Below are 26,029 nucleotides of genomic sequence, written 5' to 3'. Positions count from 1 at the left end.
GACCATTAGGACTTTTTTGTTCGGTGCAGGGACCCCAAGGTTCAAAATAAAAATTCCGAGAATTTGAAAATAAACTTTAATCATAACTGTTAGTTAAACATTAAACTTAGAATAACATTTGAATATATATATTTATAATAGAGAACTTTTAATTGAAAACATTAATTTATTATGGGTTTATAACTTTGTTTCGCGGACCTTAATTTAGTTCTCGCGGACCCCTGGGGGTCCACGGACCCCTGGTTGGGAACCAGTGATCTAAAGAGTGGCAAATCCAATGCAAAACCTTCTATGAATAAATGGCCCATGAGTCGGAAGGGGCTTGACGGCACTTAACACACACACACACACACACACACACGAGTAAACAAATATTAATGAATTTTGAATATATTGATATGGCAAACAAGGGTTCGTGGGGGGAGAGAGAGACCTGAGATCAATATTTCAAGAAAACAGTTTATTTGCAGCTGCTGACTCAGAGGCCCTAATGGGCAGAAATCTCTGAGCCCCGATCATACTGAGGAAGGGATATTTATCCAAATTCAAGATATGGCAACCCATCAACATTCAGGGTAGGCTGATAGCGCTCCAGACATCGAGGCGGCGCAGTACAGTTCACTTCTATCCAGTTTCTCCTATCAATGTTTATAGTTCACTCTGACTCTCCATGACTCTTAACCCACTTCCTTAGCACACAGACATACAGGGAGATTCTGCCCAGCAACAAGCCATTCCCTGGCTGCCCTAATACATTTTACAGAAAGGAAAAGAGAGTATCACAAATTGCTAAATCAGTGGAGCTTCCATAGTCAGGGGAAGCCTACCTGCTGTCACACTATCATGAATAATGACTATTAAGTGGAGCCCACGTGCTGGTTTGGAGGTTGGCAACCCTAGTTCTGCAGCACCTGCTCTCGCAGGCCTGCTCCTCTGATCCTGGGAGGGGAGAGGCGTGCATCAGGACTGGGACCCATAAAACAGCCGTGCATGGCCCCTCTCCTCCACGGACATGCCCACCCCCCTTTTCAAGGCTTCCCAGCGGGCAGGCAGGCACCCCCACCCCCCCTCCCCTCTTTGCAAGCAGGCGCGGCTGCGCTCCCCGGCCAGGCGCCGCGCACTTTCTGCAGAGCGGCGCAGGAAGCGGGCCTCCTCGCGTGCAAGGGAGGAGGAGGGGAGGAGGAGGAGGAGGAGCCGCCAGTGGATCCGGGTCAGTTTTCACTTTCTCTCTCCGGCCTCCCCCTTTTTTTTTTTTTGCAGCTTTTTTTTTGCAGCTTTGCACTTCCAGGGCGAGGCGGATCAGCCCTCCCGCCCGCGTTGCCCAAGGGGATCGGAGCGGGCGGACATGTTTCCCTTTCCCCCCTCGCCCCCTCCCCGGCTCTGACCCTCCCGGGGGCTTGGCTGCGCGGGGGAGGAGGCGGGGAAGCCCTGGGAGACTGTGCTCCGGAGGGGGCGCGCGCCCCGCTGGGCTTTGACAGGCACCCATCAGAGGGGCAAGGGGGGGGTGCAGAAAGGGACCCCGGGCTCGTTGCAAACAAAAAGGACATTGGGGGCTGGGGGCTCGCTCTCCTCCTCCTCCCCGTCGTTAATTTTTATTATTATTATTTATTTATTTTGGGGGGGTGCAAAAGCCACCTTCTTTGCTTCGGGTCTCTGCAAACCCCCGAGGAAGAGGGCGCCTCCGCCCGGGCGCCGCGTTCCCACGTGCGCTTCTGCCATGGGCCGGGACACGGATCGCGGGTGAGTGGCGGGGACGCGTGTCGGCGGGGTGGGGGGGGGGCTTTGGGAAGAAAAGCAGCCTGCGCCGCTTCAGGGACGTGTGGCCCCCGGGGTGCACGGGGAGGGTGGCGGTTGCGGGGTTGCAAAGCCGACGGGGGATCCAGAAGAGACGCCCGGGAATGGATGCAATTTTGTTTTTTTTGGGGGGGGGGATTCTGCAAAATGCATTGCAACCGCGCAGCTCCCCCCCTATCCCAATGGAAACCTTTTGCGCGAGAGAGCTTCCCCCTCCCTCCCCGTGCGCAATTGTGCGCAGAGCCCATTCATCCCATCGGGTAGATGGCCGCCTGTCAGCAACGCTGATCCTATGACCTTAGGCAGTCCACGAGAGGGAGGGCACCTTGGCCATCTTCTGGGCATGGAGTAGGGGTCGCTGGAGGTGTGGGGGGGGAGGTAGTTGGGAATTTCCTGCATTGTGCAGGGGGTCGGACTAGATGACTTTTTAAAACAAAGGCTGGATGGCCATCTGTCAGCAAGCTTATCCTATGACCTTCGGCAGATGATGAGGGGGGGCAGCTTGGCCATCTTCTGGGCATGGAGTAGGGGTCACTGGGGGTGTGGGGGGGAGGTAGTTGTGAATTTCCTGCATTGTGCAGGGGGTCAGACTAGATGACCCCTGTGGTCCCTTCCGACTCTAGGATTCTATGGTCACAACCCCAACGTGGGCCCTTTGCTCCAAACTTTCCCCCTTTCCCTTCTCCTCCTCCTGGCCTGTGGATTCGTTGCAAAGCCCCGTAGACAAGGGACTCCAGATTCAGGGAAGCGGCCCCCCACCCTCCAAAGGGCCCCCTCTCGGTTCTTTCCCGGGTTTCCAGTTTCACAAGACCGGCTGGTCTCCATTCCTTGCTCCAGCTTTCGCAACAGAGAACAACGGTCGGGCATGAGAAAAAAACGCCTTTCCACCAGCCCCGACACCGCAGCCGGTTTACTTGAAGACAGGCTCCGCCGAGCTCCCTACAGGATTGGATCGCATCCCAAAGAGTTAGGGTTGCCATCCTCCAGGTAACACGCACTGTCACAACTGATCTCCAGCTGGCAAAGATCAGCTCACCTGGACAGAATGGCTGCTTTGGCCATTGGACTCTATGGCACTGAAGTCCCCTCCCCAAACCATGCCCTCCTCAGGCTTCACCCCAAAAAGCTCCCTCCCACCGGTGGCGAAGAGGGACCTGGTAACCCTAATAGGGCTGCCAACCTCTCAGTCGGGCCTGGAGATCTGCTATTACAACTGATCTTCATCCGATAGAGATCAGTTCACCTGGAGAAAATGGCCCCTTGGGCAATTGGACTCTATAGCATTGAAGCCCCTCCCCAAACCCCACCCTCCTCAGGCTCTGCCCCCCCCCAAAAAAAAATCTCCCGCCAATAGCGAAGAGGGACCTGGCCACCCTAGAAATTTTGCATTAGGGGATTGGGGTTTTTTTTTTAAACCCTCAAACACGGTCAGGATTGGGGCTGGTCCCTTCTTGCTCAGGTAAATCATGGATTAGGATTAGGGTTGCCAGCTCCAGGTTGGGAAACACTTGGAGGCTTTGGGGGCGGAGCCTGAGGAGGGTGGGGTTTGGGGAGGGGCTTCAACGCCATAGAGTCGCCTGGAGATCAGCTGTAATAGCGGGCGATCTCCAGCCACCGCCGGAAGGATGGCAACCCTAATTAGGATTTTACGCCCGAGCCGAGCATCCTTTGGGGGAGCGTCTTTGGAGAAACGGTTTGTTCGGTTTTGCAGGAGGAAAGGATGCCGGCCTCTTCCTTTTCCCCGTGCTTAGACTGAGGTCTTGAACAATAAAACTTAAATCAGACCCATCTCTAAAAACACCTCTGCCTCTTCTCCGCAGCCTCCAAAAAACGAAATAAGTACGCTGAGGGTCAGAGTCCCCTAAGAGGAACTGAACCTTTGGCTCCAAAGGTGCTCGAGAAGATGTGGACCGTTTGTTAAAACATGGAATAATCCATTTTAGCCTAAGTTGGTATATGTAAGCGCAACGCAAAAGGATAGGTACCAAGGAGCCTGCTGACTGAAGACGGCAGGGACTCAGCCGGTCTGAAAAAGGGATCTTTCGCATACGGCCCAGCAAAACCGTTGACCGTTAGCATTCGAGGTTAGCTCTTTGGGACGCTGAAGGCTGAAAATAGGAGTCCGGCTCCCAAAGATTGGGGTTGACGCGTGGAGCCAAAGAAAGATTTTCAAGGCCTGTCTTAATCCATGGGGTTCTTTCCCTTCTCTTTGAACAAACACCTCCTGCAAAACACGTTTTCCCCTTTTGAGACCTTATCACAAATTCCATTGCAACCAGCGGCTTCTGACATTCGGGAGAAAATTTAACAGTATGTAACGGCGATCTTCGGTGCGACGTCACGAATGTGTTTTCTGGCGCTCGTTCTGTTCTTCCCCAGTTTCTCTTCCCTAAAATACAGAGACAGTGGTCACTCTGTTTCGCCTCATTAGAGAGGGTGGTGACCCCTGTCGTTTCCAGGTTGTGCACAGAGGCTATGTTGCCGATGTTGCATGCGCTCCCACCGGGTCCCCACCCCCAACCCTCCAGCTGGCAGCTGGCAACCCTACCCCCCCTGTACCCTGAACTTGAAGATTAAGCGGATCCATCATTGCTGGCCTCCCCATCCTTCCCCCCCCCTTGACATCTGGGGGGGGTTCGACCTGCTGAAATCCAGTCAACATGGTGGCATCTGGGTCGTTTTTAAGGCCTCTTGTTTATGGTTTTACATGGGTTTCACATAGACCACTGAGGAAGGCCACATAGGCCGAAACGCGTTTGGCATGTGGTCATAGATATCAGCCTTAGGAAATGCCATTGTGCTGTTTTAACGTTTTAAAATAATTTTAATCTTGACATAGTGCTTCTAATAAATTATATATTTGCATTATTTATATATTTTTCCATCCCACCCAGCCTTGGGTACCCAGTTTATAGTTTTACATCACCATGTTTTATCGATGTTGCTGTTGGTTTATCGAAGTTTGATGGTTTTGGGTATTTTAGAGATGGTTACCTGCCCTCAGCCAGGCTTGCTGGGAATGAGGGCGGGCTGTAAATTTGAAAAATAAATAAATAAATCTAAATATTAAGCTGCCCTAATGCATATTCCATTTTTCATTGAGACAGCTTAGCAGGACCTTCTCGGCGGTGGCACCGTCCCTTTGGAAGGTGTTGCTGGGGGAGAACTTCCCTTCGGCGACACTGATGTTCTTTCTTAAGGGCCTTCTCTGGTGGCTGCTGAGTCTCACCCGGGTTCTTTCTGTTGTTGAATCCTCAGTTTTGCCGATAAGGAAACTGCTTGATTGCCCCGAGTCATTTGAAATCCAGAACAGGGGTGTGCGGTCATTTATGCATGGTTGCTTTAACCTCCTTTATTCCCTGTTTCAGCCAGGATCAATTTTTTCAGTATGCACGCTATCTCGTTCCTTGGAAGCTCAACGCGGTTTCGACGCAAAATGAACCCGGCTTTTCCCATTCCTCTTCTGGCCCGAATGAAACCATTGATCCTGGCTCATTCCGGAGTCACAGAGCGTGCATGCTCCCTTAGGGGGAAACACAGAAGAGTGGCTTCTCTCACAGCCAATCACGAAGCAGTGTGTAAAGAGGCGGGGATTCAAGTGCTCCCTTCTTCCTGCTACCTTGGAGCTCTTTCTGAGCAAAAGAGAGGCTTTTTAAAAACGAGGCTTGGATCTCCCCCCCCCCCTTCTTTCAGATTGCTCCGTTTTTTGTTTTTTGTTCTTAAAATGCTTTTTAATGCAGCAGTTGGGTTTGGGGGGAAGGAAATCTTCTCTCAAGGTAAGCCAATTACAGAGCAGCATTTAAAGGGGTGGGACTTGATTTGAACTTGGGAGACTGCTTTTCTGTATTCGTGCCTCCTTTAGCACACAGTGTAGTCCCTGGCCATTCAAGCCAATGCATACAGTTTTCCCCAAATCAGGTTACATTAATGTGCAATGAACCCAGGTTCAACCAGGGAGATCCAATCCATGCATAAAAGGCCTCTGTTAGTTGCCATCTTTTGTAACCGTGTACTTTGCTTGGTGCAGAAGGCATTCTTATGTGTTCGTCTGTGGTACGTGCCGTCAAATCGCTTCCGATTCATGGCGACCCCTTAAATTAATGTCCTCCAAAACCTCCTATCATTCCCAGCCTTGCTCTGGTCTTGCAAACTGAGGGCTGTGGCTTCCTTTACTGAGTCAGTCCATCTCATGTGGGGTCTTCCTCTTTTCCTGCTGCCTTCCAGGTGGGGCTGAGAAAGCTCCAAGAGAGCTGTGACTAGCCCAAGGTCACCCAGCTGGCTTCATGCGCAGGAGTGGAGAAACCAACCCCGTTCTCCAGATTACATTCCGCCACTCATGTGGAGGAACAAGGAGGGGCCGTGGCTCAGTGGTCGAGCATCTGCTTGGCATGCAGAAGGTCCCAGGTTAAGTCCCCGGCATCTCCAGTTGAAGGGACTAGGCAAGTAGGTGATGTGAAAGACCTCTGCCTGAGACCCTGGAGAGCCGCTGCCGGCCTGAGTAGACAACTCTGACTTTGATGGACCAAGGGTCTGATTCAGTATATTACCTTTTCCTAGCATTTTTGTCTTTTCAGTGACTCTGTTGTCTTCTCATGTTGGGACCCAAGTACAATGACCTCAGTTGAGTCATTTTAGCTTGTGAAGATTGCGTCTGGGTTAACCACCGTCAAGTCGCTTCCGACTTAACGGTGATCCTGAACACATGAAGCTGCCTTATACTGAATCAGACCCTCGGTCCATCAAAGTCAGTATTGTCTACTCAGATCGGCAGTGGCTCTCCAGGGTCTCAGGCGGAGGTCTTTCCTACATGCCTGGTTCCTTTAACTGGAGATGCTGGGGACTGAACTTGGGACCTTCTGCATGCCAAGCAGATGCTCTACCGCTGAGCCACAGCCCCTCTGAATTAATGTCATCCAAAACGTCCTGTCATTCAGTCTGGCTCATGTCTTAAGGCATTCTTAAGACGGGTTTTTCCAAGTAATAAATGAGTTCTTTGTAAGAGAGCGTACTGTTTGTTGGTCAGCCAACTCGAACAGGTTCCGGTGGCATAAAAATGTCCTAAATAAATGAGATCCCATTATAAACTGTACCGAGATATTGGCGGCAGGAAGGTTTCGTTACTAAAACAGCATGATAGAAAATAGTGGATCTGGCGAGGAGTGGGGGGAAGGAGACGGTTCTGCGAACGCCATGTGTGCAATATTTGGAGACGCTCCCAAAGTCTCCGAAACTTTCCAGAGCAAACTAGTTGAACCTGTTTGGCCGTCTCGGCGGCTGGCTCTTAAAATCAGAATTGCCACCTCTCACAGTTCTGACCCTGTTTCTGTGCTTTACCAACCATCAGGCACGTCGCTATTAAGCAGAGCCAGCGTGGTGCAGTGGTTAAGAGCAGTGGTTTGGAGCGGCGGACTGTAATCTGGTGAACCGGGTTCGATTCCCCACTCCTCCACATGAGCGGCAATCTGGTGAAATGGGTTGGTTTCCCCACTCCTCCACATGAAGCCAGCTGGATGACCTTGGGCTAGTCACAGCTCTCTCAGCCCCACCTACCTCACAGGGTGTCTGTTGTGGGGAGAGGAAGGGAAGGTGATTGTAAACTGGATTGATTCTTCTTTCAGTGGTAGAGAAGGTCAGCAAATAAAAAACAACTCTTCTTTGTCATCTTCATCTTCATCATCAACTTCTTCATCTTCTTCTCCACATTAGGAAAATCTTCAACTGCTCCATTCTTGTATCAGTCTACAGTTTGCAAGGCCTGGAAACAACTGTAGGGTTTCTGGGCATGGCTTACTGCAGGGATCCCCAAACATTTTGAGCCTTCGAGCACCTGTGGAGTTTGTGGGCACAATAACAAGATGGTTGCCGCAGGAGGTGGAGCCAACCATAAAATGTCAGGAGGTGAGGTTGTATATAACTCTAATAGTGTAGTGGTTAAGAGCAGCGGATTCTAATCTGGGGAACCAGGTTTGATTCCCCACTCCACATGAGCGGCGGAGGCTAATCTGGTGAACCAGGTTGGTTTCCCCACTCATAGAATCGTAGAATCACAGAGTTGGAAGGGACCACCAGGTTCATCTAGTCCAACCCCCTGCACAACGAAGGAAATTCACAACTACCTCCCCACACACACCCACAGTGACCCCCTCTCCATGTCCAGAAGATGGCCAAGATGCTGTCCCTGTCATAATCTGCCTAAGGCAGGGGTCTGCAAACTGCGGCTCCCGAACCGCATGTGGCTCTTTGGCCCGTTGAGTGCGGCTCTCCAAACTTGGTTTGGAGCCCCTGCTCTTGCGCCCGCTCGCGCCGGCAGCCCGGCTGCGGAGCTGGCGCGCCTGAGAGAGAGAGCAGGCGAGCGGGTGCGCTGTCTCTCCCCCCCCCCCACCGTGGAGAATGGCCAGGTCCCCCTTTCCCTTGCCCTCAATGGTTGGGAGGCTAAAGCCTCCACTCCCCTCTAGCCGCGCGATTGCTGGGCGGCTCGGCAGTTCCTGCCCCCCCCCCGCCTATCAGCTGTTGGGCGGGGCGGGCTTCCTTTGGTAGACCTGGCCTCCGGCTGAGTCCCATTGGGAGGCCGTGTCTACCCACTGGCTTTCTTGGCGGTAGACCTGGACTCCGAGGAGGGGGAAAAGTCCCCCTTCAGAGGCCAGGTCTACCAATTGGCTTCTACGGGCCTCCGGAGGCCAGGTCTACTGCCAAGAAAGCCAATGGGTAGACCTGGCCTCCCAATGAGACTCAGCCGGAGGCCAGGTCTACCAATAGGCTTTTATGGCGGTAGACCAGGCCTCCAGACGAGGACTACAGACGGGGAGGGGGAAATGGCAGGGACTTACAATTTAATTTTTATCAATAAATAAGATCACTATTAAGTATGATATCAAGTTTTATTCAGTGTACCTGTAGTTTAATTAAGACTTAAAACTTTAATTAAAGTTTATTAAGTGAATAAACAGTGTACCTGCCTATATAGTTTAAGTTTAAGAAATTTGGCTCTCAAAAGAAATCTCAGTTGTTGTACTGTTGATATTTGGCTCTTTTGACTAATGAGTTTGCCGACCCCTGCCCTAAGGTCATAGAATCAGCATTGCTGACAGATGGCCATCTAGCCTCCTCTTTAAAACTCCCCGGGAAGGAGTTAGAAAATTCTTCCTAATGTCTAGACGGAAACTCTGTTGATCTGATTTCAACCTGTGGGTTCTGGTCCGACCTGATTTACCTTTTGGCTATTTACTGTTTGGCATTGTCAGGTGAAGGTCTCCTGTTGTCAGATGCTTCCTAATGATGGCGTTGTCTGTAAGCCGAGGTGCTCATTGGCTTGCCGCAGCGGGAATTGGTTTTGAGCGTTCATTATGGCCGTGTGTGTACACAGAGCAGCTGACATGGTGCGGTCCTGGGAGACTTAAGTCGACTGTTTGGTCTCCTGGGTTTGCCTGCCTTGAGAAACCGTCAAGGTTTGGTTTGTGGGACGTGGGAGTGAAATCTTAAATCTGGGGGGTTGCTGATTCACTCCCAGTGTGCTCAGGGCAGGGGTCCCCAATATGGGGTCCCCCGACAGGTTTCCTGGTGCCCGCCAGGTGTTTTCAGAAAGCGGGCAGGGCCACATGGAGCTCTTGTCCAAGTACGGCTCCTTGTTGGCCGTTGGAGACCTGACGGGCCGTGCAGATAAAAATAACATTGCTTCGGCAGCAGCTGACAAACCAGTGTTGGTTTTATTCTCATTCACTCCCCTTTCTAGCGTGTTTTTTAAATTACTCCTCACATGCACTTGAACTTCCTCTGGCTGTATGGTTGGCTCCACCTCCTGCGGCAGCCATTTTTTGGTTGGCTCCACTTATGCGGCAGCCGTTTTTGGTTGGCTCCACCTGCTGTGGCAGCCATTTTGTGGTTGGCTCCACCTCCTGCGGCAGCCGTTTTTGGTTGGCTCCACTTGCTGTGGCAGCCATTTTGTGGTTGGCTCCACCTCCTGTGGCAGCCTATTTTTTGGCTCCACCTCCTGCGGCAGCCATTTTTTTGGCTCCACCTCCTGCGGCAGCCATTTTTGGTTGGCTCCACCTGCTGCGGCAGCCATTTTGTGGTTGGCTCCACCTCCTGCGGCAGCCATTTTTGGTTGGCTCCACCTCCTGCGGCAGCCATTTTTGGTTGGCTCCACCTGCTGTGGCAGCCATTTTGTGGTTGGCTCCACCTCCTGCGGCAGCCGTTTTTTGGTTGGCTCCACCTGCTGTGGCAGCCATTTTGTGGTTGGCTCCACCTCCTGCGGCAGCCATTTTTGGTTGGCTCCACCTGCTGTGGCAGCCATTTTGTGGTTGGCTCCACCTCCTGCGGCAGCCGTTTTTTGGTTGGCTCCACCTGCTGTGGCAGCCATTTTGTGGTTGGCTCCACCCCCTGCGGCAGCCATTTTTTTTGGCTCCACCTCCTGCGGCAGCCGTGTTTTGGTTGGCTCCACCTGCTGTGGCAGCCATTTTGTGCTTGGCTCCACCTCCTGCGGCAGCCATTTTTTTTGGCTCCACCTCCTGCGGCAGCCATTTTTTGGTTGGTTACACCTTCTGCGGCAGCCATTTTTTTTGGCTCCACCTCCTGCGGCAGCCATTTTTTGGTTGGTTACACCTTCTGCGGCAGCCATTTTTTTTGGCTCCACCTCCTGCGGCAGCCATTTTTGGTTGCCTCCATCTCACGCGGAGCAGCTTGGCCATGTTTAGTCAGAATCAAGTCCTGCTGTGTTTTTAGAACATCCCCTTGCTGTTTGCACAGGCCGCGCACGTTAACACAACCGCTGTCTGCGCCATCCTGCACACTCAAAAAGCCCCGCCTGGGCCTGCCCGCTTTCAAAAGACACTTGGGTGCCAGGACAAGCCGGACCGTGTCCAGAGGAGGGCAACGAAGATGGTGAGGGGTCTGGAGACCAAGTCCTAGGAGGCAAGGTTGAAGGAGCTGGGTATGTTTAGCCTGAACAAGAGAAGACTGAGAGGGGACATGATCACCATCTTCAAGGACTTGAAGGGCTGTCATGGAGAGGAGGGAGCCGAGTTGTTTTCTGCTGCCCCAGAAGGTCGGACCAGAACCAACGGGATGAAATGACGGATACCTTTTTCCACCCAGAGATTTTGGGATTCACTGTGCAGGCCCAAGACTTAGCCAGCGTGGTGTCGTGGTTAAAAGAGGGGGACTCTAATCTGGAGAACCGGGTTCGATTCCCCACTCCTCCACATGCAGCCTGCTGGGTGACCCTGGGCTAGTCACAGCTCTCTCAGAACTCTCTCAAAACTCCCCCCCACCTCACAAGGTGTCTGTTGTGGGGAGGGGAAGGGAAGGCGATTGTGAGCCAGTTTGAGACTCCTTAAAGGTGGACAAAATCGGGGTATAAAAACCAACTTTTTCTCTATCTTCTTCATTCTTCCACCCCCATTTAACTCTTTGCTGCCACCACCAGGCCAATAGCTAGAGGTGCATTTTCCCGGAAACCTGGACCCCCAACCCTTTATTTCTGTCTCTCTTAACAGACTTTTCTCCAAATTAAGAATCTCTCTTGGAAACCTCACTTATTAAGATTATCCACGCCCATCCATGTGTATTGCCATGAGCTCTTGAAAGAAAGGGCAGGATAAAAACACGATAGAAAAGTCTGTGGAATTTCAACCCGGAAGGGGCTTTTCTCATCTCTTCCGGACAGGGTGAGTTGAAGAAGCAGGAGAAGAAGAGTTGGTTTTTTATATGCCGACTTTCCCTACCACTTAAGGAAGAATCAAACCGGCTGACAATCACCTTCCCTTCCCCTCCCCACAACAGACAACCCTGTGAGGTAGGTGGGGCTGAGAAAGCTGTGACTAGCCCAAGGTCACTCAGCTGGCTTCATGTGTAGGAGCGGGGAAACCAACCCGGTTCACCAGATTAGCGTCCGCCGCTCATGTGGAGGAGTGGGGAATCGAACCCGGTTCTCCACCACTCCAAACCACCGCTCTTAACAACTGCACCACGCTGGCTTTTACAATCCCCTTTCCCTCCCTTCCCTTCCCCACAACAGACACCCTGTGAGGTAGGTGAGGCAGAGAGAGCTCTAAGAGAGCTGTGAGTAGCCCAAGGTCACCCAGCTGGCTTCAAGTGGATGAGTGGGGAAACCAACCTGGTTCACCAGATTAGCCTCCGCCGCTCATGGGGAGGAGCGGGGAATCGAACCCGGTTCTCCTGATTAGAGTCCACCGCTCCAAACCACTGCTCTTAACCACTACACCCAGGCTCAACATCCTTCAGAAAGGAGATTCGGGGCCAGGACAAGTTGGTGAGCTGGTCTGCATAGGGAGAGATGGTCCTTAATGAATCCCTGGTAGGGTTGCCAACTCCAGCCCGGGAAATACCTGGAGATTTGTGGGTGGTACGTATGGGGGAGGGAATCTGGGGAGGAACTGCAACTAGGCTCTATGGTCTACTCTAGGGTGTGCCCTGTGAAGCTGCCATTTTCTCCAGGGGAACTGAGCTCCGTCGTCTGAAGATTGGTTATAATTATGGGAGATCTCCAGGCCCCACCTCACAGGGTTGTCTGTTGTGGGGAGGGGAAAGGAAGGTGACTGTAAGCCAGTTTGATTCTTCCTTAAGTGGTAGGGACCTGCACTAAAGGTTAAAAACCAGCACCTTGAGTTGTGACTGCTAACTTAGCGGCAGTTAGGGGAACTATTAAAGAACGGGCGTTACGTGGGTGTGCTTCCCAGTAGCGGTCAAAAGATGAGCTGACATATTCTGCACAAGCTGACGTTGCCGGGAAACCTTCAAGGGCAGCCCCGCCGAGAGTGCATTACAGTAATCCAGCCCAGAGGATACAGGAGCGTGGGTGAGCTTCACAAGGTTTTCTACCCGGCCTGGTTAACGGCATATCTCTTTAGCTTGCTGCATTTCACTCTCGGCTTCCCAGCTGCTGACCCCCAGGTCTCTGGATTGGAAAGTCCACCCTCCGGTCTAGCTCTAGTCAATACAACCATTCACAGTCCTGGCTTACTCCTGTCCTACTTCTGGGTTTTAAAAGGTGCAATGCAAATGGGTGGTGTTTTTTTTTGTTTTTTAACCCAAGTAATCAGAGGTATTTTGTCTTCTGCGCATGCCTTGATTTTCTGCAGTAGGGCCCTCCGTTCCACGTTGTTCTACGCCCCTGCAATCGTGAGCATTCGAAGCAGCGTGCGTGCTAAAAGGGTTATCTGTTTCGATTGGGAAATTCTGTAAGGGGTTGTTTCCTGCCTAAGTGAAAGGCTTGGTGATCTAAAGGAAGCAGAAAGCCACCCAGCACGCCCAGCTCGAAGTGTCTGATTTGGGAACCGAAGGACCCAGTTAGAAAATCGTAATAATAATTCAAGTCTTGCTTTATGCATGGGGCTAGTCTTACAGATTCCCAAAATGGCTTGAGAGCTGGTGAGCAAGCAGCTAAGGATATTTTTTGGAGTTACAGAGAGACAGTTAAAAATACAGTGGGACAAGCTTGCATTTGACAAGATAAATCAGGTGCAGAAAGGCTGCGCATCTTACAGTATAAAATTAAGCTAAAAATCGGAAGTGCTTACCTTGAAAACGACGGAAAACAGCTCAGTTGCTGCTGAAATTGTTCCTTCCTGTAGTTTCTCTTTTGTTTCTGGTGAGCAAGCTGTAGGAGCAGAATACTTTCGTTCTTGCTTCTGCTTCCATCAGTTTCACTTTCTCCTTCGCAGCCCTGTTGAAGTACTAACCACGTTTTCCTCGGCTGTAATGAATCAGTGACACAATAAACACAGAAAGTTTCGGATTTAAATTTGAAACCTGAATGGCGGCAGCATGGCGAATCTGAGAATTATACTCAACCTTCCTTTTAGTTGTGGTTTTTTTTGGGTCTTCACTGACGTATGTATATATTCCATCCGACGTAAATATCTTGTGTGTCTGTTGCAATCATGCCAGACAATATTGTTTCTAGTTTTGCACTCTGGAAGCATTGGTGGTAGGCTAAAGAGATTTTAAATTGTTAACGTGTGGAACTCCCTGCCCCAGGATGTGGTGATGGCTGCCAACTTGGAAGGCTTTAAGGGGGGAAGTGGACATGTCCATGGAGGATAAGGCTATCCATGGCTACTAGTCAAAGTGGATACTAGTCATGATGCATCCCTATTCTCTCCAGGATCAGAGGAGCATGCCTGTTATATGAGGTGCTGTGGAACACAGGCAGGATGCTGCTGCTGCAGTCGCCTTGTTTGTGGGCTCCCTAGAAGGGACCTGGTTGGCCCCTGTGGGAACAGACTGCTGGACTTGATGGGTCTGGGTCTGATCCAGCAGGGCCTTTCTTATGTTCTTAACACAGGCAGGATAATGCTGCTGCACTCATCCTGCTTGTGGGCTTCCTAGAGGGAGCCAGCATGGCAGTGGTTTGGACCGGTGGACTGTGATCTGGGGAACCAGGTATGATTCCCCACTCCTCCAGCGGAGGCTAATCTGGTGAACTGGATTTGTTTCTCCACTCCTACACATTAAGCCAGCTGGGTGACCTTGGGCTGGTCACAGCTCTCTCAGAGCTCTCTCAGCCCCACCTACCTCACAGGGTGTCTGTTGTGGGGAGGGGAAGGGGATTGTAAGCCAGTCTGATTCTTCCTTACGTGGTAGAGAAAGTTGGCATATAAAAACCAACTCTTCTTTTTCTTCTGGTTGGCCACTGTGTGAACAGAGTGCTGGACTTGATGGGCCTTGGTCTGATCCAGCGTGGCCTTTCTTATAGATCACAATGGGTAGCCTTGTTAGTCTGTCACTAACAGCAGAAAAGAGCAAGAGTCCAGTAGCACCTTAAAGACTAACGTCCCTTCCGAGACTAAATGTCTGGGAAGGGATGAGCTGAAGAAGTGAGCTGTGGCTCACAAAAGCTCATACCCTGCCAGAAATTTTGTTAGTCTTTAAGTTCCTACTGAACTCTTGCTCTTTTCTGATGTTCGTAAAGGACTGTGTGTGTGTGTTAAGTGCTGTCAAGTCGCTTCCGACTCATGGCGACCCTGTGAAAAAATGTCCTCCAAAACGTCCTATCTTTGACAGCCTTGCTCAGGTCTGGCAAACTGAGGGCTGTGGCTTCCTTTATTGAGTCCATCCATCTCTTGTCGGGTCTTCCTCTCTTCCTGCTGCCCTCAACTTTTCCTAGCATGACTGTCTTTTCTAGTGACTCTTGTCGTCTCATGACGTGACCAAAATACGACAGCCCCAGTTGGGTCATTTTAGCTTCTAGGGTCAGTTCAGGCTTGATTTGATCCAGAACCCACTGATTTGTCTTTTTGGCGGACCACGGTATCCGTCACACTCTCCTCCAACACCACATTTCAAAGTAGTCTATTTTCTTCCTATCAGCTTTCATCACTGTCCAGCTTTCACACACATAAATAGTAATAGGGAATATGATGGCATGAATTAATCTAGTCTTGGCGGCCAGTGACACATCCTTACACTTCAAAATCTTTTCTAGCTCCTTCATGGCTGCCCTTCCCAGTCTCAATCTCCTTCTGATGTCTTGGCTGTACTCTCCCTTTTGGTTGATGGTGGAGCCAAGGAATAGAAAGTCTTGAACAATTTCAATTTCCTCATTGTCAACCTTAAAGTAGTGTAATTCTCCTGTAGGACTAGACAAATTAAATTTAAAAGGGGCATGGACTGATTCATGGAGGACAGGTCTATCAGTGGCCAGTAGCCATGGAGACCAAAGGGAACCTCCACATTCAGAGGCAGTCAACCTCTGAATCCCCATCTGGAACCTTGAGAAACCAAGATTTCCTTTTTTTAAAAAAATGTTGAATAAAATATGCTGAAAGAAGGGGAAAAGATAATCATAGAGTTGGAAGGTGCCATAGAGGCCATCTAGTCCAACCCCCAGCTCAATGCAGGATCAGCCTAGAGCATCCCTGACAAGTGCTTGTCCAGCCTCTGCTTCAAGACTGCCAGTGAGGGGGAGCTCCCCGCTACCCTAGGCAGCTGATTCCACTGTCAAACAACTCTTACGGGGAAAAAAATGTTCCTGATATCCAGTCTGTACCTTTCCGCCCGCAATTTAAATCCATGATTGCGAGTCCTATCCTCTGCTGCCAACAGGAACAGCTCCCTGCCCTCCTCTAAGCGACAGCCCTTCAAATACTTAAAGAGAGCAATCCTGTCCCCCTTCAACCTCCTCTTCTCCAGGCCCCAGATCATCCTCGTCAATCTCCTCTGCACCCGCTCGATTCTGTCCCCTTGCTTACTTGAAATGGTCCATTTTCTTACTTGAAATGTTTTATCATCCACACTCTCCATTTAAAATCTCCCAAAGTGGCCTGTTTGATAATGATAACTTTATTAGCATGATTTATTCAGAGCACACCATCTGGCTTTTTTCGGCGCTGAATTTGTTCTGCTGGAATGCAGAGTGGTATTTTTGTGGGTGGGTGGCATGAGACCAGTCTTGTTTAAGACCCATTGTTGCATTAACAGAAATCTGGTACTTCAAATTTATTTTAGTGGCTCTTTTGTTGTTCTCTGCCTGATGCAGGACAAGCATTTCTCCGACCAGAAGAAAGCCGGTGGCAATACCGAGAGAGAACTTGAAGAGACCTGCGCGCGTGTGTTTTCCTGCGTTCTAACAAAAGGAAGGTAAGGTCAGAACATGTGCAGGCTTGAGTAGGGTTCTGTAAGTTGGGTGGCTTCTCTCCAGGGTAATTTCTCGGGCTTGACTGAAACCTGATCCTGTCACTGCTTTGCGTGGGTAGCAGCTAGGGTTGCCAACTTTGAGAGCCAACGTGGTGTAGTGGTTAAGAGCGGTGGGTTGGAGCAGTGGTCTCTGATCTGTAGGACCGGGTTCGATTCCCCTCTCCTCCACATGAGCGGCGGAGGCTAATTGGGTGAACTGGGTTGGTTTCCCCGCTCCTACACATGAAGCCAGCTGGGTGACCTTGGGCTAGTCACAGCTCTCTTAGAGCTCTCTCAGCCCCACCTACCTCACAGGGTGTCTGTTGTGAGGAGGGGAAGGGAAAGTGATTGTAAGCCAACTCTTCTGCTCCTGCTCCTTCTCCTCCTTCTTCTGAAATTCCTGGAGTTTTGGAGGTGGAGCCTTGGTAGAGGTGCCAGTATGGGTGTGCTGAACCTCCCACCCAACATACCTCATCAGTATTTTGAGGGGGGGGGGGCTGTTATCCGGGGGGGAATGGCAGTGATTTAAGGGAGCCGAAAAGCAGATCCCAATAATGCTGATTTTTTTCCAGCTGGGCCCAGCATTCTGCTCTCACCGATGCCAACTCTGAAGTCAACGTGGAGTTTGGAGGTGGCTGGAATTGTTCGGGTTTGTGTTTTAATAAACCTGAAAATTTTAAAATATCTGAAAACAGCCTTTATGGAGATTTGGCTTTTTCAGTAATTTCTGGTTCTATTAAACCCGAACCTGAAAAAAATAACCCGAAAAAATGGTGCACACACCTAGTTGCTAGCTCTAGGATGGGAAACACCTGGAGATTCTGGGGGTGGAGCCTGAGGAGGGCGGGGTTTGAGGAGGGGAGGGACCTCAATGGGGTATAATGCCATAGAGTCTACCCTCCAGAGCAGCCATTTTCTCCAGGGGAACTGATCTCTGCAGTCAAGGGATCAGTTGTCATTCTGGGAGGTCGCCAGGCCTCACCTGGAGGCTGGCAACCCTAGTAGCAAGCCCAGTTAAAACGCAGCGTTGTGCAAGCGCAAAGTCCCATAGGGGAGGGCTTTCGCTTTGGGCAGCTTCATGTTGAAATCAAACCTCTGACTTTCGAGCGCTTTTAGTTTCAGTTTGCTTTTGACCGTGGCGGGGATTTCGATTGTGCCTGTATAGAGCAGAAGAGTTCTCAGAATCGAGAATGGCCCTTTGCTGAGCCATTCTCATTGAGTTTGGCATCTCATTGCAATGTGGTTTTTGACTGTGCAAGTACAGACCCAAGTCAACATTTGGCAAACTACGTTAAGCAAACAAATGCGTTCAGCTCTTCCCAGAATGAGATCCGCCTTGAATGACCCTGGTACATCAATATGCCACGAAAGCCTCAGCGCTGGGCTTAGAACGCCTTTCTTTTTCTTTTTCATTTTTATTTATTTTATTTTATTTTATTTTTGGATTTCTGTCCCGCTGTATCCCGGCCAAAGCCGGGCTCAGAGTGGGTTACACCATAAAAACATTTTATACATTAATAGGTGGCTAACAATTTAACACACTAAAACACTGAATACTAAAATCAACTCTACAATCCGACAACGCCCATATTTATTTCAAATAAGTGTTTATTATAAATATAAGAAAATTACAAACGTAACATTGTGCAAAACTAATGTGTGTCTTTGTAAAGTGCCGTCAGATCGCAGATAACAGGGGCCTTCCCTGTGGAATGTTTCCCATAGAAGTCCAAGGGACTAGCCCACTGGTTCCCAACCAGGGGTCCGTGAGAACTAAATTAAGGTCCGCAAAGCAAAGTTATAAACCCATAATAAATTAATATTTTCAATTAAAAGTTCTCTATTATAAAATATATATATTCAAATATTATTCTAAGTTTAATGTTTAACAGTTATGATTAAAGTTTATTTTCAAATTCTCAGAATTTTTATTTTGAACCTTGGGGTCCCTGCACCGAACAAAAAAGTCCTAGTGGTCCCTGGACAAAAAAAGGTTGGGAACCACTGGACTAGCCCCTCGGCACACATTTTTTTAAGAGCTCAAACCAAAGTTTGTTTCATCTGCGGGGTTTTGTGGCTGCCATGACCACGCCCCAGTTCGCGGTGCTAGTTCGATTCATTTGTCTGTTCGTAATAGGGTTGCCAACCTCCAGGCACTAGCTGGAGATCTCCCGCTATTACAACTGATCTCCAGCCGATAGAGATCAGTTCCCCTGGAGAAAATGGCCGCTTTGGCCATTGGACTCTATGGCATTGAAGTCCCTCCCCTCCCCAAACCCCGCCCTGCTCAGGCTCCACTCCTAAAACCTCCTGCCGTTGGCAAAGAGGGACCTGGCAACCCTATACCACAGAGATGTAGCCATGGGCCTAGGGTTGCTAACCTCCAGGTACTACTAGCTGGAGTTCCCCTGGAGATAATGGCCGATTTGCCCATTGGACTCTGTAGCATTGAAGTCCCTCCCCTCCCTAAACCCCGCCTTCCTCAGGCTCCACCCCTAAAACCTCCCGCCAGTGGCGAAGAGAGACCGGCAACCCTATTTATGATCTATGATTCAGGACAGGGGGGCTCTAGGTACCAGCAATGAGGCCCAATGGTCTTCTCCTCCTTCTCCTCCTTCCCACGTTGCTGTTTTAGTTGGTTGAGGCAAGTTACTCAGCTACCACGTTCCACGGGAGTTGGGATTCCGGCCTAATATGAAGTCAGCCTCACATAGAGGCAGGCCTAACTGACAACATTCTAGAAGATTCTCCAGTCTAGCAATGCCCAAGCAAGCCCTCCTTTGCGGCTTTGCCCTTCTGATGCCCCGGGGAGCTGGGGGAGGTGTGCGTGTGACCTAGGGAGTCGCTCTAGGAAGTCTCCGGTTGAGTTAGCTGCAAAAGGGGATTTGGAAAATTCTCCGAGTAGAGGTCTAGCGGCGTGTTCTGGGGTGGTGCCATTGCCGGGCCTCGGAGACCTCTTGAGGAGGCTTGGATACATGAACTTTTTCTCTGCCGTCAGGTCGCAGCCGACTTAAGGTAGGGTTTCCAAGGCAAGAGACCTTCAGAGGTGGTTTGCCATGGCCCACCTCTGCATGGCGACCCTGGACTGCTGTGTACGGTTCTGGTCACCACACCTCAAAAAGAATATTGCAGAGCTTGAGAAGGTGCAGAAAAGAGCAACCAGAATGATCAGGGGACTAGAACAACTGCCCTGCGAGGAGCGGTTAAAATGCTTAGGGCTGTTTAGATTGGAAAGGAGGCGGTTAAGGGGAGACATGATAGAGGTCTATAAAATTATGCATGGTGTGGAGAGAGTGGACAGGGAGAAGCTTTTCTCCCTCTCTCATAATACCAGAACACGGGGTCATCTGCTGAAGCTGGAGGGTGAGAGATTCAAAACAGATAAAAGGAGGTATTTCGTCACATAACGCATAGTTAAATTGTGGAACTCCCTGCCCTGGGATGTGGTGATGGCTGCTAACCTGGAGGGCTTTAAGAGGGGAGTGGGCATGTTCATGGAGGAAAGGGGTATTTATGGCTATTAGTTAGAATGGATATTAGTCATGATGCATACCCATTCTCTCCAGGATCCGAAGAGCATGCCTGTTATATTAAGTGCTGTGGAACACAAGCAGGATAAATGCTGCTGCAGTCGTCTTGTTTGTGGGCTTCCCAGAGGCTCCTGGTTGGCCACTGTGTGAATAAACTGCTGGACTTGGTGGGCCTGGGTCTGATGAAGCAGGGCTTTTGTTTATCATAGAATCATAGAGTCGGAAGGGATCACCAGGGTCATCTAGTCCAACCCCCTGCACAATGCAGAAATTCAACAACTGCCTCCCCCACACACACCCAGTGATCCCTACTCCATGCCCAGAAGATGTTCTTATGACTTCCTTGGTGCTCTCCCACCCAAGTACTAACCAGGGCTGTCCCTGCTGAGCTTCTGAAATCGGACAAGATTGGACTAACTTGGGCTATCCAGGTCAGGGCAAGTAGACAATACGGGTCTCGAATCCCAGTATCTCTCAATCTCTCTTCTGTCTCAGAACGCCCCACCATTGGTGTGTGTGTGTGTGTGTGTGTGTGTGTGTGTGTGTGTGTGTGTGTGTGTAAAAAGTGCCATCAAGTCGCTGCCGACTTATGGTGACCCTGTGGGCTTTTCAAGGCAAGAGACATTCAGAGGTGGTTTGCCATCGCCTGCCTCTGAGTAGCAACCCCGGACTTCCTTGATGGTCTCCTTGATGGTCTAACCAGGGCCAACTCTGCTTAGCTTCTGAGGTCTGTTGGGATCGGGCTCGCCTGGGCCACCCAGCTCAAGGCAAGAGATGTTTTCCTTGAGAAACTGCATGTTTTAATTCGGTTAAGTCCAAAAGGTTAAAAATGATAAGACAGTAAAAGCCACAGGGGCATAAGTGTCGGTTTGTAATGTGGGAGGAATACTTCTGCAAGTCATCGATTAAAAAAACCCCAAACATTGAAAAATCCTAAGCCAATTAAAAATGCACAAGGCTCCAGGCAAATTTCTGGGGGTAGAAGGTTTTCCGTAGCCAGGTGCGGAAGGCCCTGTCTCTGCTCAGGATTTGTTAGTAATGTCATCGTTGCCTAGTTTGATCAGGTGGTTGTTCAGATTATTGAGACGGTCTTTGTAAAAGCAGATGTAAACAAATAAATTAATACGATAAACATGTCCCTTTTTTGTTCTTCCAGAACTTGTATGAATTTTCTGCCCGTCGAGTCGGTGAGCATATTTGGCTGCCTGCCCTTATGTAACAGTCACCTGTCAAGACAGCCTGTCAAGCCGAAGAGGATGTCGCCGTTAAACCGCAAGAACTTGTAAGCTGCTTTAAGCGATTCTACCAAACAAAAGATGTCATTTCTGCTTTTATTTTGTTGCTCTGTTTTTAAGCTGCTTTTCTTCCCCCTTTCCCCTTTGTCTTTTCTGTAGAGCTGGATGTAAGAAAGCAGGTGAGGATATCCTTTGGTATACTTTTTTGGCTTTTAAAAAAAAATGTTTCATTTCTCACTGTAATAACATGTTCATGTAAAGAGTGTAGATGCAGTAAGGGGAGGGCACATCCCTACCTGACCAAGCCCCCCAGACATGGAAGGATCACTGAGAGGAAGGAGAAAGTGGGGAGGGTATAGGGTGGAGGTCACCAATGTTTTAGAGCCTGACGGGGGGGGGGGGGGGCAACCGTAAAACGACTGCTGCAGGAGAAGGAGCCAACCTCAGAATGGCTGCCAAAAGAGGCAGAGCCAACCACAAAATATCCAGGAGCAAGGTTACGCATAAATCTATACATAAGAACAAAGGCCCTGCTGGATCAGACCAAGGCCCATCGAGTCCAGCAGTCTGTTCACACAGTGGCCAACCAGGTGCCTCTAGGAAGCCCACAAACAAGGTGACTTCAGCAGAATTGTCCTGCCTTCCACAGCACCTAATATGCTCCTCTGATCCTGGAGACAATGGATATGCATCATGACTAGTATCCCATTTTGACTAGTAGCCATGGATAGCCCTCTCCTCCGTGAACATGTCCACTCCCTTCTTAAAGCCTTCCAAGTTGGCAGCCTTCACCACATCCTAAAAGACAAGCCATTAAAACAAGCCATTGGACATAAGCAGCATAAAAACTCTCCATAAAACAGAAGCGGGCCGTTAAAAAGTTGGTAAGATAAAAAAAAACCCTCTTCATTGTCAAAGAGGGAGCCGGCAGTCTCAGAGGAGAAGGAAATGGGTGGTGGTGGCTCCCTTCCCTCCAGCTGAGACCAGAGTGGCTCACAGCTTGCTCTTCCTCGTGTATTTATGTGTCTGTGTAATTTTGTCTCCGATGGTGTGTAAATCGTGCAGCACTGTACTGTGCCTGGAAAGGACAGCTCTTCATTCAGGACCAGCGAGTGTGTGACTTGGCCCTTCGCTCGCCCTTTAGTGGCACCATCCCCGCACAGTTGTGAGTATAAGAGTTTGTTTCTGTTTTCTCTGGTTTACATAGAGAATAACTCTGGGGGTGGTGTAGTGATTAAGAGCAGTTCTCCTGGAGAAAATGGCAGCTTTGCAGGGCACACCCTAGAGTAGACCATAGAGCCTCGTTGCAATTCCTCCCCAGATTCCCTCCCCCACAGGTGCCATCCACAAACCTTCAGGTATTTCCCAGGCTGGAGTTGGCAGTCCTACCAGGGATTCATTAAGGACCATCTCTCCCTATGCAGACCAGCTCACCAACTTGTCCTGGCCCCGAATCTCCTTTCTGAAGGATGTTGAGCCTGTGTGTAGTGGTTAAGAGCAGTGGACTCTAATCTGGAGAACCGGGTTTGATTCCCTACTCCTCCACGTGAGCGGCGGAGGCTAATCTGGTGGATTTTTAAATTCAGATTCAAATTTATTAATACCGTCAACTGACCAATCACATGCCAACAAATCAAAATTTCCAGACTCAATAGATTTGCACCACAGAATCACAGACTTGCCCGTACATATAAAGGTGTAAGATCACTAAAAACAACCCCTGGTTAAAATTATCATATTAAAATGGATACAATTGTAAAATATTCTAACAATCTAATCTGGTGGATTTGTTTCCCCACTCCTACACACGAAGCCTGCTGGGTGACCTTGGGCTAATCACAGCTCTCGTAGATCCCCACCTACCTCACAGGGTGTCTGTTGTGGGGAGGGGGAGGGAAGGCGATTGTCAGCCGGTTTGATTCTGCCTTAAGTGGTAGAGAAAGTCGGCATATAAAAACCAACTCTTCTTATTATTATCATCTCTACATCACCTCTGCGAGGTAGGTTAGTATTAGTCTCCCCTGGGCAATATGTTCGGGGTGATGAGAGAAAACTGGTTTGCCTGTTGAGATTGTAGCCGAAGTCTCAATAAAGTAGCTCAGGTTTGGCTATACCTGGAAGAAACATGGCGGCCACCTCCCTCGGGCTCTGTCTGGCCCACCAGATAGCCTTGAATTCCAGCTCTTGTTTCTAGTTCCAGTGTAGTTCCGTCTTCTGCATCCCCCTGGCAGCTCGGCTGGGTCAGGAAATAGCCAGGAAACTCCCTTTCTGGTTTCCAGAATGTCACTGCGAGGAGCGGGAGACGTACGTTCCAGAGCTGATGCCGGAATGCAGTGCAGGAAAGCTCCAGTCTAGTTGGAACCCTTTCAGCCAGCACGGTGTAGTGGTTAAGAGTGGTGGTCCCCAACCTTTTTGAGCCTTCGGGCACCTGTGGAATTTGTGGGCACAATAACAAAATGGGTGCCACAGGAGGTGGAGCCAACCATAAAGTGTCAGGGGGCGAGGTTGTGTATCACTTTAATAGTGTTGTGGTTAAGAGCAGCGGATTCTAATCTGGAGAACCGGGTTGCTTTCCCCACTCCTCCACATGAGTGGCGGATTCTAATCTGGTGAACTGGGTTGCTTTCCCCACTCCTACACATGCAGCCAGCTGGGTGACCTTGGGCTAGTTGCAGCTCTCTTAGAGCTATCTCAGTCCCACCTACCTCACAGGGTGTCTGTTATGGGGAGGGGAAGGGAAGGTGATTGTAAGCTGGTTTGAGTCTTCCTTAGGGGGTAGAGAAAGTCGGCAAATAAAAACCAACACTTCTTCGTTCTGTTCTTTTGTTAGGCCAGCCAAGCTGGAAACCAGGTACGTTGTGGCTGTATCGGACTTGAGAAAGAAGCTGCCTGAAGTTGCCTTTGGGAAAAACAATTATGCCAATGATGAAGGTACAGTTTTAAAACTATATATACTCTGGAAAGAGCATTCTCCTCCATTATATAAAAATGTGCATGTGTATGTATATGGATCAGACCACAGCAGAGGTATGCTTCATCAGAGGAGCCTGCCTGCTGTGCCTCTGCATGAGTAACTAAGAACTGGTATAGCACCGTGGCTAAGAGCCTGAACCCCAAGTTCAGATCTTGTCTCTGTGTGGTTGGCATTGCTGCGTGGAATCAGCTACCTGGGGAGGTGGTGAGGCTCCCCCCTCTCTGGCAGTCTTCAAGCAGAGGCTGGACAAGCACTTGTCAGGGATGCTCTAGGCGGATCCTGGATTGAGCAGGGGGTTGGACTAGATGGCCTCTGTGGCACCTTCCAACTCTATCATTCTATGATTCAATTATTCCTCTATGTTGAGACTTTCCTCCGATTTCCGTTTCATGGCTAGTACCATTCTGGCAGCTGTGACTGCACATCTGCACAATTCCTCGGACATCTTTTCCAGTGTCTCTGGTGTTATTCCAAGTAGCATGTACTTAGGATCCAAACCTGTGGCGATCTCTTAGATTTACTAGGCATACCCTCACGCCATTTATTTATAGAACCATAGAGTTGGAAGGGGCCATATAGGCCATCTAGTCCAACCCCCTGCTCAATGCAGGATCAGCCTAGAGCATCCTTGACAAGGGCTAGTCCAGCCTCTGCTTAAAGACTGCCAGAGAGGGGGGAGCTCACCACCTCCCCAGGTAGCTGATCCCACTGTCAAGTTTATTTACGGTCAAAGACCAGCAACAGTTAACATAGTTCCAGCCATATTAAAATTATCTAATATTGCCATTACAATAATACAGCACACATCTGCACACAATTTGTTAATATATTGCATTAGCAAAAAGTACATTTAAAACACCTAAATATCTATAAATTAATTATAATTAATAGGAGTGTTTAAAATTTAAGCTACCCTCTTCTGACTTATTGAGCATGCCAGTGCACAAACTTTTGCCACCTTAAGGGTGGTTTCATTGGAGCAGTCAGCAAGGAGGAGGTCAGTATAAAAGGAATTTAGTCTACCTGGATATTTGCACAATATTGGGCTGATAAACCTAGATCTGATCTCCTGGTAAAAGCAGCAATCCAATAAGACATGTTCAATGGTTTCTATCCTGCCTGACTGGCAGGGACAGAATCGCTGGGCATATGGAATACGTGCGTATCTCCCTTCAACAAGGGCAGATGGGAGTGCATTGAATCGGGCTAAGGTGAAAGCTCTTCTCAGTCTCTGATTCCACTGTTGAATAACTCTTACTGTAAAAACATTTGTCCTAATATCCAGCGGGTAACCTTTCCTCCTGCAATTTAAACCCATTCTTGCGAGTCCTAGTCTCTGCTGCCAACAGGAACAGCTCCCTGCCCTCCTCTGAGTGACATCCCTTCAGATACTTAAAGAGAGCAGTCGTGTCCCCTCTCAACCACCTCTTCTTCAGACTGAGCATTCCCAACTCCCTCAGCCTTTCCTTGCAGGGCTTGGTCTCCAGGCCCCTGATCATCCCCGTCGCTCCCCTCTGCACCCACTCAGTTCTGTCCACATCCTTTTTGAAGTGAGGCCTCCAGGACTTCACATAAAATTTGATACCATTGTTCCTTTCCTACCGCCCAAGACTAGATTAATTCATGCCATCGTATTCCCTATTACTATGTATGGGTGTGAAAGCTGGACAGTGAAGAAAGCTGATAGGAAGAAAATAGATTCCTTTGAAATGTGGTGTTGGAGGAAAGTGTTACGGATTCCGTGGACTGCCAAAAAAACAAATCAGTGGGTTATAGATCAAATCAAGCCTGAACTGACCCTAGAAGCTAAAATGACTAAACTGAGACTGTCGTACTTTGGTCACATCATGAGAAGACAAGAGTCC

General features: G+C 49.6%; 1 protein-coding gene across 1 annotated transcript in view; it reads left to right on the top strand.

Annotated features, from left to right (window-relative positions):
• The first annotated feature begins 1,717 nt into the window (after positions 1 to 1,717).
• The window catches only part of TASOR2 (transcription activation suppressor family member 2), a 60,196-nt gene continuing 35,884 nt past the window's right edge, over positions 1,718 to 26,029 (top strand). Inside the window, exons 1-6 of the mRNA XM_056846627.1 lie at positions 1,718 to 1,740; positions 9,344 to 9,490; positions 21,112 to 21,237; positions 21,350 to 21,369; positions 22,256 to 22,355; positions 24,021 to 24,121. Of these exons, the coding sequence (XP_056702605.1) occupies positions 1,718 to 1,740; positions 9,344 to 9,490; positions 21,112 to 21,237; positions 21,350 to 21,369; positions 22,256 to 22,355; positions 24,021 to 24,121 (517 nt within the window). The remainder of the gene's footprint in view (positions 1,741 to 9,343; positions 9,491 to 21,111; positions 21,238 to 21,349; positions 21,370 to 22,255; positions 22,356 to 24,020; positions 24,122 to 26,029) is intronic.

This window comes from Euleptes europaea, chromosome 3 (assembly GCF_029931775.1).
Source record: "Euleptes europaea isolate rEulEur1 chromosome 3, rEulEur1.hap1, whole genome shotgun sequence".
Taxonomy (NCBI): Eukaryota; Metazoa; Chordata; class Lepidosauria; order Squamata; family Sphaerodactylidae; genus Euleptes; species Euleptes europaea.
Note: the sequence above shows the minus strand (reverse complement) of the source record. Positions and strands in the feature narration are given on the sequence as shown.